Source organism: Carlito syrichta, unplaced genomic scaffold (assembly GCF_000164805.1).
Source record: "Carlito syrichta isolate Samal-C Ts95f unplaced genomic scaffold, Tarsius_syrichta-2.0.1 Scaffold307991, whole genome shotgun sequence".
Lineage (NCBI taxonomy): Eukaryota > Metazoa > Chordata > Mammalia > Primates > Tarsiidae > Carlito > Carlito syrichta.
The window spans coordinates 65,349-85,860 of record NW_007252087.1 but is presented as its reverse complement, the minus strand read 5'-3'; the positions used below and the strand labels follow the sequence as shown (position 1 = coordinate 85,860).

General features: G+C 40.4%; 1 protein-coding gene across 3 annotated transcripts in view; it reads right to left on the bottom strand.

The window, feature by feature from the left end:
• The window catches only part of RAPGEF4 (Rap guanine nucleotide exchange factor 4), a 337,463-nt gene that overhangs the window by 276,237 nt on the left and 40,714 nt on the right, over nucleotides 1-20,512 (bottom strand). For all 3 annotated transcript variants that reach the window (XM_008064745.2, XM_008064747.2, XM_008064746.2), the window contains exon 2: nucleotides 296-438. In XM_008064745.2, the coding sequence (XP_008062936.1) occupies nucleotides 296-438 (143 nt within the window). The remainder of the gene's footprint in view (nucleotides 1-295; nucleotides 439-20,512) is intronic.

The window sequence follows — 20,512 nt, the reverse complement described above, 5'->3', positions numbered from 1 at the left end:
GCAATTATTTAAATTTCTAAGGATATAGCAAAATGGATGAATCATTACGTCCTTCCAGCTCCATCTGGGAAGTGGGCTGCCCCGGAAAACCATTTACATTCTGTGAACAAAGGAGTTAAGGAAACGCCCACACGGAAGTGAGTAACCAGTCCAGAGGGAAATGTCAACTTAATGCTTTTGGTTGAAGCTCAAATATTTAGCACATAAATATTCCATTTGCTATCTATCTCCACAGGGTAACCATAAAAGAGCATAAGCCACACGAAAATATAACCACTGGGGCTGCATGTCTTACATGTTATGCCTTTTTCCAGGTTCTCATAATAGCCACACAAACAAATCTGATGAAGGAGATTTGGGTGAAATTTCTCAAAAGCTTTAACTTCTTTCAGTCGTGTGAAGATTATATCCACATCTTCACTGGATCGTTCCAAGGGTCTATACAGGGGAGAAAAGGCACAAAAAGTTCTATCAGTAAGGATTTACTTCAACGTAAGACAGCAGGTATCATTTTAATCCTATTCAAATGTATACAACTATTCCAATTGCAAATATGTATTCATCCCATCACAGGTATTACAGGTCTCTGTATGTATTTCCAGAGCTTTGTCAAGTATTCACCTTAAATCACTATTATTGCAGATGGCTGTAGCGGGAATCAAACTCAGAGTCACAAGTTCAAGGAGATGCTTTTGGATAGTGTTTAATCCCTTAGAAGCATCAGGATGTAATATGATACACAAAAATGCAGATTTTACTAAAAACTGAGGTCACAAACTCAAATGCCTGCAGGAGACAATCAGGTAAAGGAAGTGAGTAAAAAGAGCTACATTTAAGGGGGAAATTTTCTAAGAAAACAATGGTGAAAGCACAAAGACAAATGAGAATTGACACTCAGCCTCAGTACTGGCGATTCTAGAGGGTGGTTGGAACTGGGGTGAACCACAGGGATGAGACTGTCTGCAGGGAGTAGCCCTTCTCTGGCTGTTTTCCTTATTACTGCTTTTCTGTGGAAATGTGGGCTCAGATTCCAGATGTTGTGAAATATTTCAGCTGTTCAAGGTAAATCTAGATATGTAGGAGTTTGTCCACATTTCTTAAACATTGTGTGGGTCAACAAGAAAAAAATATATGGAATAGATCCAAACTGTTGACTCCTGTTTTGTAATCTCTGGATTAAAAATAAACAAAACAAAGAACTAAACAAAAATAAGATTATTTTACAAATTATATAAACTATCTTTTTTCTTTTCCTTGGGCAGCTTTCCAAGTCTGTTCCTTCAATATGCTTTGCAGGACCCTAGTGGTGTTTCTTGACTGATAAATTTTTATATTATATAGAAACAATCATGTGTGCCCTGGAACATTCTGGAATCAGAGTAAATAAGTTGCATGAGGATGTGACAGAGAAAGGTCATGTTCACCAAATACCCATATGCTCCCTGAATTTACTAGCCTCTTTTATAGTTACATTGGGGCCATATTCTGGACAGTGTACTAAGAACAAAATTAGCACGTATCACTTCTGAGGTGAGACTGTCAAGAGCCAGGGGGGTGTTTCTTCTACTGGTCTCTTCTTCGGCCCCAACTCTGAAGGGTGTTATGGGTCAAATTGTGTCTCTCTAAAAGATTTATCAAAGTCCTAATACTCAGTGCCTGTGCAAGTGACCCTACTTGGAAACAGGGACTTTGTAGATGTAATAAAACTAAGATGAAGGCCTATTGGACGAGAGTGGGCCCTAATCCACTGAGTAGTGACCTACAAGAAGAAGGAAACTTGGACACAGAGACACAGGGAAGACAGCCATGGGGTGGAGGCAGAGACTGGAGTGATGCATCTACAAGCAAGGAATGCCAGGGATTTCTGATAACCATCTGGAGCTAGAAAGGAACATGGAAGGATTCTTCCATAGAGTCTTCAGAGAAAACTTGGGCCTGCCCACACCTTAATTTTGGACTTCCAGCCTCCAGAGTCCTGAGAGGGAAAAGTGTTTATTGTTTTAGTCCATTCAGTTTGTGGCATCTTGTTCTGGCAGCCCTAGGAAATGAATATAGGAGGCATGGGTTTCAGATGTTATAGCCACAAGATGAAAAACAACATACAACCCACAAAAGACTTTGTATAAGTGACAGATAAACCTCCCTTGTGTGAAGCTACTGAGATCATGGGGAGGGTGTTACTGTGGGGAGGGTGTTACTGCAGAACCACCTGGCATTAGCCAGACTAATACAGAAGCCAGGGCTAAATGCACCAGAGTTTCAAAGGACTTGGGATAGTGTCAGAAAAAGACAGATCCCACCATGACAGATGAACATTTTTGGAGAACATGAGCAGATGACCTGTCACTAAAGGGGAAGATCTAAAATACAAGCTCTCATGAGCTGAGTTCAGAGGTTCTTCATCTCCCAGTTTTTACCCCCATCACATTTTTAGGCTCAAGAAAACTAGACTCAAAGAATCTGCCCATAACTTCCACTAGCCTCCCAATGAATTCCTACTGAAAGCGTTTGGATTTTGCTTCTGAAGAATTCATGCCCAGTCTTTAAGATGACAAGGTGCCTGAAAGCACTAAGAGATCTGCAGGCTTTACTTGGAAAGATAGCACACATCGGTATCAGTGGCTCTTCCACCTATCGCCCCTCTGGAATGGCTTTCTAAACTCCTTAGCAGTAGCTGTGTTCTCAAAGAGGCTTTGGGACAGAGGCTAGGACTTCAGCAGTTCACAAAGTGGTACAAGCAGTGATACAGACAACTCTCACCGAGTGTCTTTGTGTGCCTGCAGGGGGAAGTCCTTTCCAGAAAGCCAGGACAGAAGCAGCTGGCAGAGGTACCCCTCAGCAAGCAGCCAAGTCAGGTGGGCACACTCCATGGGAGATGGTGCTGACGCCAACAGGGAGCCAGGCTGGCATTGGTTGTAGGCCCAAAACAATGGTCCTATGAAAGTGACCATGAGAGGAAACAGAATCCCTGACTTGACATCAATATGATGGGATAAGCAGAAATTAGAATCATCTTCCATCAAGTAGGGAAGCAACATCTCTCTTTGTTTATTCTCCCCAGAGCATCTCCCACATAAGGAAGGTAGACTAGGGCAGCTTGAAAAGATTTTTGACCCAACACTTCAGTAGAAAACTAGTCACTCAGAAAGCAGTAGAAGAAAAGTATACATACTTCCATATAGTCCAGATAAGAACAGAAGAACTTCAAGATTCATAACCAGATTGTTAAATGACAACACATGGGAAAAAAATTAAGAGATAACCAAGACAGGGTTGAAACCTCTCCTCCTGATTTTTTATGTACTTTTTTTTTTTTTGAGTTGGAGTCTCACTCAGTCACCCAGACTGGAGTGCAGTGGCTGCTCCCGGCCACCGCAGCCTCGACCTGCTGGGCTCCACCTCAGCCTTCCAAGTAGCTGGAACTACAGGCGCACACTACCACGCCCGGCTAATTTTTTTATTTATTGTAGAGATGAGGTCTCGCCAAGTTGCCCAGGTGGGTCTCGAACCTGCGGGCTCAGGCAATCCACTCACCTCAGCCTCCCAAAGGTGCGGGATTACAAACTGAGTCACTGAGCCCGGATTTTTATGTACTTTCAAATTAGGCCCTTAGAATGTCATCCATTGTTTAACATTTAATCCCTAGAAACAAGGAAAAGCAATATTTTATCTGTAACAACTTTTATTGGTTACTTCCTGGAGTGGGAAAATTTTCATTCATCTATTAACTAACATTCTTACTCTTCTACTTCTGGAATCTGCCACCAGTGATAATCCTTCTGTTGCCCTCTTCTCTTGTCAATCTCTAATTTCTTAATTCAACCTATATGTTCATCTCTGTAGAGGTCATGGCGCTTCCTTTATAGATCAGCAGCCTCATCTAAAGCCAAGATGCAAAAGGTACTTGGGTGTGATGTTCAACAGTGCCTGAACCTGAACTTTATGTTCTCTCCCACATCTGCTTCTGTACTTGGCTCCTTACGTCCATGCATGAAGTAGGCTCACCCTCTGCTATGTTCCCCCTAATTCATATGCTGGAAATTTAATCCCCATTGCAATAGTTTTGGGGGGGGGTCGAGAGGTGCTTAGACCATGAGGGCTCTTCTTCATGAACAGATTAATGTGACTATTAAAAGGGTTTTTGAGAATGGGTCCACCCCTTTCCACCTTCCACCATGTGAGGACGCAGCAAAAGGTCGCTCACCAGACGCTGGCGCCTTGATCCTGGACTTCCCAGGCTCCAGAACTGGGAAATATAAATTTCTCTTCTTTATAAATTATCCAGTCGTAGGTGTTCTGCTACAGCTGCAGAAAACAGACCAAGACACCTTCCCTCATCACATCCTGGTAATTCCACCTATGAATGTCTCTCAAATCCATCCCTCACCCCCTTAATACTTGCTACCGCCATCTCACTGAGTATGAAGGAAGGGTACATGAAGCACAAGTTGTGACATGAAGCTGAACAGCACGACAGTCCTATCCTAGGCAGGTTCTGTCTCACAGTCAGCAGAAGTATTTTAAGCAAGGCAGTGACATGATTAGATGTGCGTTTTGGAAAGATCACCTTGACTGCAACTATAGGCAGATGGGAGACAGTCAAGACCAGCAACCAAGAGGAAGTTGGGAAGTTCTTGCAGTATATCAAAAGGATGATGCAATGCCCTAATTATAGCTCACTCTAGGTTCCTTTCCTCTGCCTCAAGAACGATGAACAGCTGGTCCCTCAAGTAAACGTTCCAAGGACAGATAAGTTATTTTCCTTAGCCTGGCATCAAATACCCGGGACCCCTTCCAAAAATCACTTTTTTAAAAACTTTTTTCCATTATTTAGACTTGGGGTACACAGGCATGTTCATTACATGGGCATATTATGTAGTGGTGCGGACTGGATCTCAGGTGGCCAATTCTCCAGATAGTGAACATTGTACTCCATAGGTAATTTCTGAACCCTAGTCCTCCTCCTCTCCCCCACCTTATTGGTGTTCCCAGTGTCTATTATTTCCACCTTTGTGACTATTTATCTCCTGCATATAAGTGAGAACATGCAGTCAAACTTTACTTTTAAAACATGTTCAAACAACAATAAAAAGAATCATTTACAACTCCCACAACTCAATAGTAAAAAAAAAAGACTAATATCCTAATTAAGAAATAGGGTAAGGACATGAATAGACATTTCTCCAAAGAAGACATACAGATGGTCAACAGGTCATTGTCACTAAGCAGCAGGGAAATGCAACTCAAAACCACAATGAGACATTACCTCCCACCTGTCAGGATGACTGTTATCGAAAAAACAAAAGGCAACAAGTGTTGGTGAGAATATTGGGAGACTGGAACATTTGTACATTGCTGGTCAGAATACAAAATGGTGCAGCTGCTATGAAAACTAGTATAGACAGTCCTCAAAAAATTAAAAAATAGAACTACCATTGATCCAGCAATCCCACGTCTGGGTATTTATCCAAAAGAATTAAAATCAGGAACTTGAAGAGATACTGAAGAGTACGAAGACATATTCATACTCCCATGTTCACTGCATTATTCACTATAGACAAGACATGGAAACAAACTAAATGTCCTTCAACAGATTAATGGATAAAGAAAATGTGATAGATAGACACAATGGAATACTTTTTACCCTTGTAAAAGAAGGAAATTCTATAATCTGTGACAACGTAGATAAGATTTGAAGACATTATGCTAAGTGAAATAAGCCAGTCACAGACAGACAAATGTTGCATGTTTCCACTTTTAAGAGGTCTCTAAAGTAGGTCAAACACAGAATGAAAGAGTGAAGTGGTGGCTACTGGGAACTGGAGTAAGGAAGAAAAGTGGAGTTATTAATCAACAGTCATGGCATTCCATCGAGCAAGATGAATTGTACTTATATATACTCAACAATTATGTATCATACACATAAACATTGATGGTCACAGGATAGATCTTATATGAAGCATTGTTACCATGATAAAATAAAAATTTTTTAAATAACCATTTGTAAAAAAAAAAAGGACATTGTAGCTGGCAAGATTGTAAGATTATCCCCTCTGACACTTACCCTTGTATAATCCCCATGAGGTGGGAGGGAGCTGTAGCTTACTTTTAGCCAATAGAAGATGGCAAAGGCGAGGATAGATCACTTCCCTGATTATGTTATAGTAGATGGCAAAGGTGAAGAGATAGTGCAGATATCGTTAGGGTTCACAATCAGTTGACCTTAAGTTAATCAAAAGTGAGGTCTTCCTGAGTGGGCTTGACCTAATCAAATGAGTCCTCCAAAAGAGGGTGGAAGAAATGGAAGTTTCTTTTGCTGGCCACGAAGAAGGAAGCTGCCCTGTTGGCTGAGGGCCAGGTGGCAAGGAAGGTAGGTGGTTCCCGGCTGACAGCCAGCAAGACGACAGAGACCTCAGTCCTACCACTGCAAGGAACTGAATTCCGCCAAAAACCAAGTGAGCTTTGAGGAAGTCCCTGAACTCCAGGAAAGAGTGCCTTGATTTCAGCCTTTAAGACCCTAAACAGGCCAGACATGGTGGTTCATGCCTGTAATGAAAGAGCTTTGGAAGGCCAAGGCAGGAGGATAGCTTGAGGCCAGGAGTTGGAAACCAGCCTGGCCAACATAGCAAGATTTTATCTCTACAAAAAAAGTAAAAAATTGGCTGAGCATTATGGCATGTACCTATAGCCCCAAATGCTTGAGAGGCTGGGGCAAGAGGATTGTTTGAGCCCAGGAGTCAGAGACTGCAGTGAGTTATGATCACACCACTACACTTAAGCTTGGGTGACAGAGCAAGACTCTGCATGTCTCTATCAAGGAAAAAAAAAGGCTGAACAGAGGATCCAAACAAGCTGTGCCTAGATTCCTGCCACATGGAAACAGTGAGATAATACATGCATGCTATTTTAAGCAGCTAAATTTGTCATAATTTGTTACACAGCAATAGAAAACTAACACAGACACAAAGTTATTTTCTCACACTGACTAATTTCCTTATGGCCCAGCTAAGTTTTCGCTTCCTTCACAGAGCTTTTCCTTACTAAATTTTCTCTTCTTTGAAATCCAACATTTCTAGCATCTAATCCCATTATTTTATGATTACATGTTTCATGCATATAAATGTTGTCTTGTTGAAGATATCTTCTGCAATGGTCTTAATGTGTCACCAGTGCCAAGTTTATATGTTGAAATCCTAATCCCCAAGGTGATGGTTTTAGGGTACGGAGCCTTTGGGAGGTGATTAGTCATGAGGGTGAAGCCCTCATGGATGGGATTAGTGTCCTTTTAAAAGAGACCCCAGAGACTAGCTCTCCCCTATGACATGTGAAGACACAGCAGAAACATGCTGTCTATTTGCCAGAGAGCAGCCCTCACCAGACACTGAATCTACTAGCACCTTGATCTTGGCCTTCCAAGCCTCCAGAACTGTAAGAAATAATGTCCTGTTGTTTATAAGTCACCTAGCCTAAAGTGCTTTGTTCTAGCAACCCAAACAGACTAAGACTCCTTCATTCCTCTGTTCATTCACCCAGTAAATACTAGTTGGGTCTTATTTCTTATAAATCACTGAATCACCATGTGATCCTGCTTTGTTTTGTTTTGTTTTGTTTTGGTCTGCTTCTCATGGTTCTTCAGCTCTTCCAAGATACAGTTCACAGTCATCAAAAACCTCCTAATTCTGACAGCAAGTCAGACAAAAGATAACTCATCTAAGTTAACAAAAGGATCAAACTAAAAATATTTCAGATAACATAAAATTCTTTTAAGTTCCATATAAAATGTAATGGTTAAATAATGCCTATTAGCAATATCAAAGAAGATAATTTTATTAGAATGTTTATGATCTTGAAAGAAATGGGTTTTTCAACATAAGTATATTTTATTATTATTATTCTTTTTTTAGAGATGGGGTCTCACTATGTTGCCCAGGATGGAGTGTACTGGCTATAACCAGGCGCGATTATAGCACACAGCAGCCTTGAACTCCTGGTCTCAAGCAATTCTCCTGCCTCAGATTCTTGAGTAACTAGGACTACAGGCATGTGCCACCATGCCCAGCATGAAAGGATGTATTCAATAAATGAAGAGTCATTTAAAATGTCATAGATTTGGATAATTTATACTGCAAAGTTAAGTCTTGTTAATGTGAATGCATACCATTAATTTGAAAGGTAGATGTGATCAAAAAGTTAGAAATAAGTATTGCTGTTGTTTCGGAGTTGGGGTCTCACTCTATTGCCCAGGCTGGAGAGGAGTGGCACAATCACAGCCTCCAATTGACTCAAGCAATCCTCCCATCTCAGCCTCCCAAGAAGTTGGGAATACAGATGCATGCCACCATGCCCAACTAATATTTTTATTTTTTATAGAGACAAGGTCTCACTATGCTGCTTACGCTGGTCTCAAACACCTAAGTTCAAGCAATCCTCCTGCCTCGGCCTCCCAAAGTACTGGTTCTTTTGAAGATCAGTAAATGTGTTTCAAAACATCAAATGTAATGTTAACTAAATACATATGCATTAAAACAACTGTGCGACTCAGTTTGACTCTTTTTGTAATTTAGTGTTGTAAAGAGCTCCTCTCCTCCCCTAGTGAAGAGCTGCCGAATCTGAGCTTTATTAGTTATAAAAGACTAAAGAAACTAATATTATTTCAGTATCATCATCATCGTTAACCACTCAGACTTTTTAAAAGAAGTATCTAATGAAAGCAATAACTAAAAGTATCTAAAAACATATACTAGAATTCTTGTGTGTCTTTTGTAGGTTTACAGATAGATGTGCAAGCATTATTTTTCTACTATAACAACAGTAAATCTTAAACATGGTGCACACTATAGTCTCAGTCTTTTTATAAACAATTAACATTTTTTTTTTTTTGAGTTGGAGTCTCACTCTGTCGCCCAGACTAGAGTGCAGTGGCCGCTCCCAGCCACCGCAGCCTCAACCTGCTGGGTTCCGGCGATCCTTCCGCCTCAGCCTTCCAAGTAGCTGGAACTACAGGCGCGCGCTACCACGCCCAGCTCATTTTTTGATTTATTGTAGAGATGAGGTCTTGCCAAGTTGCCCAGGCGGGTCTCGAACCCATGGGCTCAGGCAATTCACTCACCTCGGCCTCCCAAAGTGCGGGATTACAGGCTGAGCCACCGAGTCCGGCACAATTAACTTTTCAAAGGGCGTTGACATCCACTGAAAATTTTGTTGATCACATTCCCATTAGATAAGGCAGGTATTATGAACCCCATTTTACACACACAAACATTTAGACACAGAGGTTAAGTGATTATTAGTATGCTAAAATCATGTGTATTTATAATGCCAGTGATGACATAGGTATAGCAAAAGTCTTTGAAACTCAAGATGTTTACCACTTATCATGCTATCATTTTAATTATATGATTATTAACCACTTAGAATACTGAAATGTTTACTCTTTCCTAATTACACATTTTTCCAACAATGTCAACAAAATCCAGAAAGGAGTTGAAAATTCATTCATTCAATCTGCAAATATTTACTGAGTCTCTATATGAGAGGTGAATAAAGCACACAGGCGATACAAAATCATGGTCTCTGCACCCAGAAAGTTAAGCATGAGTAAGGGAGACACATACATATAAAGCAAATATAAAGGTGAAATGTGATCACAAGCACAGCTAAAATAGGAAATAAGGGAATAGAAATTCAGAAGAGAAAGAGACATCATTTGGGGATGAAAGTTCTAAAGGTTTCATTAAGGCACTATTACAAAATCTCCTTAAAATCAGTTCCTTTTCATTTCTCTTTTTATTACTTACCATTCCATCATTTTTTGGTCATTTCATCTGAAAATTTGGTGTATCACTATGGCCCCTATTCCTAGAGACCCACTCTTCTGCCTTCTCTCCCTGTGACTTTCTAACCCACCCCCATACCTATCACACACACACACACACACACACACACACACACACACACACAGAAACACACAAAGATACAGAGATACGTGCCAGCACACACACTCTTGTTCCGCAACTCTATCAGCTGCCCAAATTCTCTCTTGGTGGAGATTCCTTATTCTGCCAGTGTTCAGGGCGACCCTCCAAAAAAACCTCCTTGAAGGAGCCCGAGATCCTAGGGGCAACTGCAACTTTTCATTCTCACAGCTGAGATTGATCAGTCGAGCAAGGCACACCAAAGACCTCTTTGACCCTTTCAAAATACAGCCTGCACATCTGCCACCAGGGAGCAGAGCACGGGATGTCCTCAAATTCCTGGCATAATACCTCCATGTTTAGCAATCACGCCTGTTGCCTTCATGTCTCTATAAAGGAAGGAGGAGGAAACTGTCCTCTTAAGATCCCAAGTGAGATAAGAGAGTTGTGATTGGAGGTCACTGCAGGCAGCAATTTTACCCTTAAGCAAAGCAATAAGAAGGGTCTGAATACTTCCACTTCCCCAATACCTCTGCTTTCCCTTTGCAGACAAATGCTCTGTCATCTGGCCCAAGGCTGAGTAAAACACCAGCTCTCTGGCCCAGGTCTATTCGAAGTTGAAAAATCTCACCATTAGCAGGGCTGGACTGCTAATATCTAAAGACTGCTTGATCCCACATTTGAGTCTGATTGAGAGGAGAAAATCTTTTTGATCAGGCTCAGAGTGTTGTAATTTGTCTCATTACAATTAAAATGCAGTATAAAATCAAAGCACAGCCTCATCCAATTTTAAAAGACCCTTTTCAAAATCTTCTCTGACTGTCCCTGAGTGTCTAACTTCAATACAGGATCATTTAGCTGGGCAAAGTTTCTCCACAACACACCGCCGGCCTCAGGTCCCCAAACCCCAGTCAAACTAGGATGCTTACTAAACCCCAAACAGCACATAAAATAGAACTCTATCATAATTGTCCCTCTGCAGGCTCCTTAGAATTTAGAATGGCTTCTGAGATGACTCACATCACTGATGCTTCTTTCAAATGCTTTCTGGTTAAGTTTCAACTGATGGCTTTTTTTCTTCTATGTAATTTTCACCATAGTAAGCAAAGGATCTCAAAAATCATTTCACAGTACTTAGCGCTACACTCAAATTTGAGATGACTCTGTTAAAAAAATTGCCACTGTGGCAACTAAATATTAGGAGAGCCCACTAATGGCCTTGGGTTGTGAGGGTTAGAGAATAGGAATCTCTTGAGTCAGATCCTTCTGGCGATCTCTTTGTAGCTCTCTCTATTCCTGGGAAACTAGAAGAGAACTCTTGAAAGAGAAAGAATGTAGAAAAAAGGAAGTCTATTGAGCATGGTGGGAGCGAACAGTGATTCTTTACCTGAAACCATGATTGCCAACCTCTCTCCATCCCAACCCACCTAAGGCCCAGGTTATACACCCAGCAGTAACAGCAGAGGGAAACACATTGTTAGCCAAGAAGGCCTGGAAAAAGACTTTCTCAAACTGGATCAGCTAGTTGGGAACCTCTGGCTTTAAGAGAGAAGCGTTTATGACTTAATTATGTGGACTTAAGCCTCAGGGCTTGTTAGTTATTTGTGTATCTCGGTTTAATCCCTGCTATTCTTGGAAAACCCCTTGCATCTTGCTGCTTCCCCAAGGTGTCCACTTGCTGCTGGAGCCCCCTGCTGGTGACAACTTGAAGAGCCCACAGAGTAAGTAGGTAAAGATGCTAAGACTTGATTTGAGAGTAGTACATTCAGTCTTCATATCCTTGGGTTCACACCTGAGAATTCAACCAACCACAGATTGAAAATATTCGAAATAATAGTAATAGAAAACAATACAATAATAAACAATAGTACAAATTTAAAAAACAATACAGCATAACATCTATTTACGTAGTGCTTACATTTGTTAACTGAAGAATCATGTGGTTTACAAATTTGGAAAGCAGAGCTTTATTTCTTATAAAAGGATGTAGTCATTCCATAGGCTGGGAAGTGTAGCCTCCACAGAAGCTGGGAGCCAGCATTTTGACTGAGTGAGGAGCAAGACAGGAATTTATACTGAACAGATCGGTTAAGTATACATATTCAACAGGTTATAGGAAGATCCATGAAGACTCACGAAGAAAGAACATGCACATGCATAGTAAGCAAACACACATGTTGCATGCATCCCATGTTCACTTTGAGGTGGAAACTCAACATTCAAATGCATTACATGGCCGGGTGTGGTGGCTCATGCCTGTAATCCCAACACTTTGGGAGGCGAAGGCAGGAAGATCACTTGAGCCTAAGAGTTCGAAACCAGCCTAGGCAACAAAGTGATACCTCATCTCTACAAAAAATTTAAAAATTAGCCAAGCATGGTGACAGGCACCTGTAGTCCCAGCTACTTGGGATCACCTGAGCCCAGGAGGTCAGGCTGTGGTGAGCCATGATTGTGCCACTGCACTCTAGTCTGGGCAACAAAGCGAGACCCTGTCTCTAAACAAAAAATTAAAACAAATACACAAATGAATGCATTGCAATTAGGCCCTATCCATCAAAAGGTGAAGCAGAGGACATGAAGGCAATTAGTGCACAGCCTCCACAGATCGGCCAGAACTCCATAGTCAGTGGTCTCTTATCAGGAAGGAATACTGATCAGGTGCTATGTAGGAACTATAAAAAGGGAAGTGAATCCAGCAAGTGTTTTTAAAGGGCTGGTTCCTACTGAACCCCTGAAGAATGTCTAAAGGCAGTTGGTGAGGGAGAGGGTATATGACAAGACATGTCCAACCTCCCATCCTACCGTGGCCAGGAACTCTTTCTAAGGTTTCTCTGGAGTCCCCTTGGCCAAAATGGGGTCTGTTTTGTCAGCTGGGGATCTTAGGATTTTATTTTCATTTCTTATATCAGGTATAGTAAGTAAACTAGAGATTACTTAAAATATAAGGGAGGATTGCATGGTTTCTATGCAAATATCAGGCCATTTTATATCGGAGACTTGAGAGCATTTACAGATTTAGTATCCAAAGGGTGTCCTAGAACCAATCCACTATGGATACCGAGGACAACTGGCTGTAAGGATAGCATAGGAATTTGTTAAGAATGCTCATCAGAAGTCAGATATACTGACAAGTTAACAGTCAGTGTGTGATATGGAAGTATCCCTGACAAAAACCTTCTTAGAAATCAAGAATCTTTTTCATTCATTCATTCCCTCACTCCCTCAGCAAATATTTACTGAACATTTACAAAGAGCCAAGCCCTATTTTTTTTTCCATTTTTATTTTGGATTTAAGGCGTACACACACCTGTTCATTACATGGACATATTGTGTAGTGGTAGGGATTGATTCTCATGTGGCCCATTTCCCCCACCACAGATAGTGAACATTATATCTAACAGGTAGTTTCTGAACAAGCCAGACCCTATACCATGGCACCATTATAAGGCTTGATGCGTCTTTTGTTCGGGACACTGAGGCTTCTTTGCCAGGAAGCAGCATTTATTTGTGCCAGCACTGGCTCAGCAGATTTACATCCAAAGGCTGAGTACCAAACGCAGCAGGTATTGCCTTATATACTTTTTGCTAACTTCTTTTTATATTCTAGCCTCTTTGTCTCCCTTATATGGCAACATGCATTTTGATTGGGTATTTTATGGCACAGGGTTGTAACAGGGTTATGCATGTGCACTTAGACATTGACTATGCCACGTTACTTTTTTTTTTGCTCTGAGAAGGTCCTTACCACATGATGAGCTTTTTCTGAGAACTAAAAAATTGCAAAATACTTTTACAAAATATGATGTAATATATGGACAAAGACTCTCTCCTTTGAACAAATCTTTAGTCAGGCTTCTCTGAGTCTTCTCCTTGACTAGGCCTGAACTTGGGCTTCCCACTCTGTCCTTGTTGAATCTAGTTTAAGCAACAATCCTTCTAAAACAGTTTAGCGAAAATCCTCCTCCATCCTTGGTACCTAACCCCTCTATATCTTATCCCCCTGGCCTGCCTTCAGTAAGAATCCTATCAAGTCCATTTGGCCAGAAACCCCCTTATCTTGGATGTTTCCTCTTAGTACTTTTCCACCCACTGACCCTCACCCTGTGCCTTGCTTATAAACCTCCACTAGTCCTTGCTGGAGTTTGCGTTGAGTCCGACTCAACTACCTACCACAAGACTATTGGCAGTGGTCCCCATACCTACCACACACAGCCCCCTTTGAATAAAGTCTGGCTTACCATCTTTAACAAGTGTTCGAATCACTTCTTTAACAATACAGTCTTGAAATAGTATTAAAACAATAGTGGTTTCAACACATAATTGGATGTGATAAGTCTACTCACTTCTTCCCTAAGATGTCTTTAGTTGTTAGAAGAATTCACCCTATAAATATATAGCTGCAATTTCAGTAGACGTTAAATGTTTTGAAAGTGTAAGAATACATAGTAAATAGGAGTAACTACAAACCCAGTGGAGGGCAATTTGACGGTGTGTATCAAAAAAATGAGAATATTTTAAGACACTAATTCCAGTTATAGAGCTTCTGCAGCTCTGCTGGCATATTTGTGAAACTGCGTATGTGCTAGGACAGAAAATAAAATACATTTATGAGTGGGTGTAAATAATGCTAAATCCACACATGAATGATATGCAAAGAAAAAATGAGGAAGTTCTACTGATCCAAGGCATCAAAAAGTAACAGAGCATGCCACACCAAAATATGCTACATGGCACAGGATATTTTGAGCTGATGGCTCTCAACCGAGAAGCAGCAGATAGAAGCTGCCCTTCAGCTATCATCTAAAGCAGGACATAAATTAACAAAGGTGTCCGTCTTCCCCTCTCTACCATTAAGGACAAAAGTTAATCACTGGAGATGACTTTCACTTATTTATGTTTTTATTTTTTTAGACACAGGGTCTCACTCTGTAGCCCAGGCCAGAGTGCGGTGGTGCAATCATGGCTTACCATAGCTTTGAACTCTGGACTCAGGCAATCCTCCCACCTCAGCTTCCTGAGTAGCTGTGACTACAGGAATACACCACCACCCCCAGTTGCAATGACTCTTAGTCCCTTATCATCCTGGAGATATACCAGAGGAATCTACATAACAAACCTTACTAATTAGCCTTTATCTGCCAGCAGTTTCCCATGTGTTTTCTTTCCCACAATTTGCTGTCCCTAGAGACTCAAAGATCTTTTTCCTTTGTCTTATCTCTTCTCTAAAAAAATCTATTCTTCTTTGTTGAAGGTGTTATATAAGCCTGGAGTTCTAAGCCACCTCTTGGAAAATTATATATCCTCTGGGTGTCTCCCATATATATATGAGACATACATGTTAATAAACTGTATTTTGTTTCTTGTTCATCGGTCTTTTGTTACAGAGGCCCCAGACAAGAACTCAGAAAGGTACAGGGAAACTTTTTCCTTCCCTGCAGTATCATTCAGTAAAACAAACAAACAAAAACAGGGTTTGGAACACTGAGTATAATGTGCTGTCATTTAAGTATGGCAGAGAGAAGAGATCGATTTATATATTTATTAATTTACATAATATCTCTAGAAGTGTGGCCAAAATACTGGAAACTGGTGTCAGTTGTTACATCTATGGAGTGACTAAATTATTAGAACACAAAAAAGGGAGGGAGATTTAATGTTTGCTGTTTACCCAGAATGAACAGACACACAAATATTACATTAAAGCGTTTCCACAATCCAACTGCTTCGTGTCTCCCCACCCTGTAGACCTGGCAGCAATCCCTGCTTCCACCTTTTACAGTCTGATCGAACAAATCAGCTGCTATCCCTCACGGCCAAAGATGAGAGGGAAAAACTGGGAGAAATGGGTGTTTAATTTAATACCATGGAATCAGGGAGTAAGTTGGTGTATTTACCCAAAAAAGACTCGCTCCCAGACAATATATTTTACTCAGAATTTATACTCCATAATTCCTTACCCACCCCAAGGCTAAATTAACAAAGTCATAGCTCAAGATCTCCTAATCCCTTCACCAACTCCTGAGACCAAATTAACAAGGTCTATGGACAGTTTGGGCAAGATCTAATCATGCTGACAGTTTCTTAATGGGGATGGGAAGTTACAACAATTAAAGAAGCTGTCTTGGTATATTTAAGTACACAACTTCAAATCAAACATGAGAGATTGCCCTCTTAGAATCTACTCCTGGCAGGATCCAGAGTGCTCCTTTTAATGTTTAAGTCAGTTCACATCCTGCTAAAAACTCTCCAGGGCTGCCAGGAAAGAACCCGAGAGAGAGGGCAGAACAAAGAAGTTAGTGAGTCAAGGTAGGTATCATTTTGACTCCAGAGCCAAGAATTTTAAACTAGAATTAATTTAATCAGCTAATCAACCTGCTACTGAACCGCATATATATTAGCCAACAAAGACATTTCTATAGGTGTCTTCACTAACAAAAAAATCTACATTCGATGCTCTAGATTGTTCACAGAAGTACTGTGTAGAATTGCAATCTACATATATATAATTTTCTATTTATTAAAAAGAATTCTATTGTATTGCTATAAAATGAAAAGAACTTCTACTTCTGACTGTAATGGAATAACTGGTACCAAACTAACCCCCTTAACCCACAATAAACTATTTTAAAATTGAACAAAATATATGAAATAACTGCTTTCAGACACTGGACAAGAAGTATAAGGTACTGTCATCCCAGGAAGAAAGGAAACACAAGAGGTGATCCACACAATAGCCTTGATGTCTTTCCTGAAAACACTTCCTAGAACACAGACAGGGAGGGAGAACCCAAACAGAGCATGGCAGTCGCACTGGACTGATGAGGCAGTGGTCAGAATTCAGGAATGCTGAGGTGGCTGGAATATCCAACCTGGGTGACAGAGTGAGTTCCCAACAAAGAAGGAAGGAAGGAGGGAAGGAGGGAGGGAGGGAAGGGAAAAGAAGGGAGGGAAGGAAGAAAGAAAGAAGCTATTCATAGAAAGGGATTTAAAATTTAGCACAGGAGACTTCTTGAGTCATTAACTGCACATGTGCAGGCCAATATTCATGAGGAAGCCTGGCAGACAAGGCTCCTGGAGAGTGTGTGACCTGAATGGAGATTCTGGAGGTCACCCAGTGCTGAAAGATACAGCAGCTCTCACCAGTCAGAGTATACTGACCTCACTCATCACCCTGGACATTCAATAAAGTCTCCAAAAATGCTACTCTAGCAAAAAACCTAGATCCATCTTAACAAAGTTGAAAAACGAATCCAATAGAATCAAGTTGATTGGCCAGTAAGTTAACTGCCTGTGAAAACAGAACCTGACCTTCTTTAAATTAAAAAAAAAAAATCTAGACTCTCAAAAGCATAACATTCACAATGTCTAGCATACAAATAGAAATTACTATATATGCAAACAAATAGAAAACTGACCCACAACTAGAAAATAATTGATAGAATCAGATCCATAGATGATAGAGGTATAGAAAACAGCAAACAAGAACTTTAAAACAACTACAGCTATGAAAAACATATTTAAAGATTCAAAAGAAAAAATTAGCATAATGAGTGAACAGATAGGGAATATCAACAACAAAATGAATACTATTAAAAAGAAGCAAATGAAAATTCTAAAACTTAAAAACACAAAATATGAAAAAAAATCACTGTATGAACATAAAAGTAGATTGGGCACTGCAGAAAAAAGATCATTGAGCCTTAAGTCAGGGAATAAAAATTATCCAAACTGAGCACAGGGGAGAATTTAAAAAACAATGAACAGTGACTTAATGGCCTATGAAACAATACTAAGACAGTTTAATCTACATGTAATTAAGATCCGAGATGAAAAGAAAAAGAAAATGGGAAAAAAAATTTAAAGAAGTAATAGTTGAAATTTTTCCAATTAAAAAGGCAGTACATGCCTCCAAAGAGTTTAAAATATTATTATGTAATGAAATGAAAGTTGTTTAACCTCCCAGAGTCTTGACTTTCTCATATTCAATAGAGTGACTTGGGGCTAAATTTTCTGATTCTGTCCAGATTTAGAATAATTGGTGTTCTAAGATGAGTTATATATCGAACCAATAAAAGCAAAATAAATAAAAATAAGCCAGGATGACATGTCAAGTGTTACCCTAGAATCAGAATCTGAAATATCTTAGCCAAAAGGTACCTGGACCTTCTAGATCTCTTGTGAGGTCAAAATGCATCTAGTGATTTGGTTAGAATCATGTTCTCTTGGCCAGGTGCAGTGGCTCATACCTGTAATCCCAGCATTTTGGGAGGCTAAAGTGGGAGGATTGCTTGAGGTCAGGAGTTCAAGACCAGCCTAGGCAACATAGTTTGACTTCGTCTCTACAAAAAAAGTTTTAAAAATTAGCTGGGCGTGGTGGTGCATGCCAGTAGTCCCTCGGGAAGCTGAGGTAGAAAGTTTGCCTGAACCCAGGAGGTCAAGGTTGTGGTAAGCTGTGATCATGGCACTGCACTCCAGCCTGGGCAACAGAGTGAGACTCTGACTCAAAAAAAGAAGAAAGAAAAGAAAAGAAAAAAAATTAATGTTCTTTTTATGGTATAGCTGACTCTGGCCTAAAACTAATGTTTATATAGTTATAGGGTCCTATCACCTAAAGAATATTGGTAAATTAAAGATTATTTGAGGTACAGTAGGATATAATCAAATTTCCTTTGCTTTCAGAGTGCTTAGGCTTTTTTCAATAGTGAATAGACTGTCACATAAATCTGAGTGGCTAGCAGAGAAAATATCTAATATAATTTTTTATAAATTTTTATTAGACAAAAACTTTTCATCATACCCACTAAGTCTAATATATCTCATTTCCATAGTTCCAAAACTACAAGTGCCAGGGAAAACAGATGCCTTGAATTTCATTCTTTTTGGAAAGTTTCCGGTACCCCCTTCAGTGTATAAAATGGCAAGAGCAGTCCTCATCAACACCAATTTCCAGTACGCCTCACTGCATAGGATGGAAAGCCCCAGGCAGCATTATCTGTGCCAAGGACATATGGCAGGGATTATGATGAGTTAGGGATGAAGATTCCATTTGACAGTCTTTCTTTTTGCTGTTAGTCATTTTGGTGTTCAGAGTGATCAGAATTAATAGTTCAGGCCAGATAGGCTAATGTATAGAATGTTGACTTAAAAAAGAAAGCTGACCATATATAACATTTCAGGCAAAGTTCGAATTATTGCATTTAATTATGACTCCTAGTAATTATGACTACTCAGACAATAAGATGCTTAGAGACAGAGCTCCCAAAGGGCCAGTGACTGGCCCAAACTGATTTCATAAAGGGGCCTTATAGTCATGTATGGCCCACTAAGCAAAAGGATACAAGATTACCTACCCATGCCAAAGACACAGTTCTGACCTGAAAGAGCATAACAAACTTCCTAAATGCCAAAAGCTGGGCCACCTCTTCTGTTTCTCCTGTAAAGAAGAGGAAGCCACTCAGAGCAAGCAAGAATCAGATGCCTACACCTATCCTAGTCCCAAGTCTCCGAACAAGCAAAACAGGAAGTTCCTTTGTCCCACACCTTTTCTTCACCCAAGCAGAGATAAACAGCAACAGGATTTTGAATTTCAGTCTCTGACTTCTTTTATTCAACAATACTTTTACGTGTCTGCCAATGTAAAAAGCACAATGAAGAGCTCTTTGAGAGTTATAAGGAAGAACCAGACCTTGATTCTGCCCTAAAACAGCTTCTGATCTATTAGGGGATCTAAGACATCTATACAAATAATGACAGTTCAAGGATAAAGGAAGTCACATGGATCCATAAAAAGGTACATAGAGGTCTGTAGGAAAACTCCTAGGGGTTCAGAGCTGGTTGAAACAAAGGTAAGCAGAGACGGCTTCACAGAGAACTCTTTTTCTTCCAATTCTCAGCTTTCCACAGCATTTCAGCTGATATTTTAACTAGGTTTTGGAGAATGGGTAGGAATTGTAAAAGTACAAACAGAGGTTAACAGGTTTTCAGGCAGCAAAACAATAAAGCAGGAGCAAAGATATGGAGGCAGAAAATGATAGGACGGGAGTAACCAGTAGTGCAAATGGTTTGATGTTCGAATGGCTCCTCAAAGCGGGGGACTCAGAAGCAAGACTGGGGCCTGATTGGGGCAGGACTTAAATGCCAGCCAGTCAGAAAAAATCAGAGCCATTATTCTGGAAAATTCTAACAGGGAAGGAAATAGAAGAAAAAGGGACACAATATGGAGACTAATTAGGACAAAGTTTTTAGGGCTCCATATATTGTACTTTTTACAATACATTGCAATCGTCGTGTCACACTTCTAGAACATCCACATGCTCATTCAGGTGTGATAATACCAAAACTCGCTTCTTCTCTCTCCAATTTCTATTTAGTAGTGTAACAGTGCTCATCTCAGCAGCATATATACTAAAATTGGAATGATACAGAGAAGATTGACATGGCCCCCATGCAAGGATGACAAATAAATCTGTGATGCATTCCATTTTTTTAAAAAAAGGAATGAGCCGGGCTCGGTGGTTCAGCCTGTAATCCCGCGCCTTTGGGAGGCTGAGGTGAGTGGATTGCCTGAGCCCAAGGGTTCGAGACCCGCCTGGGCA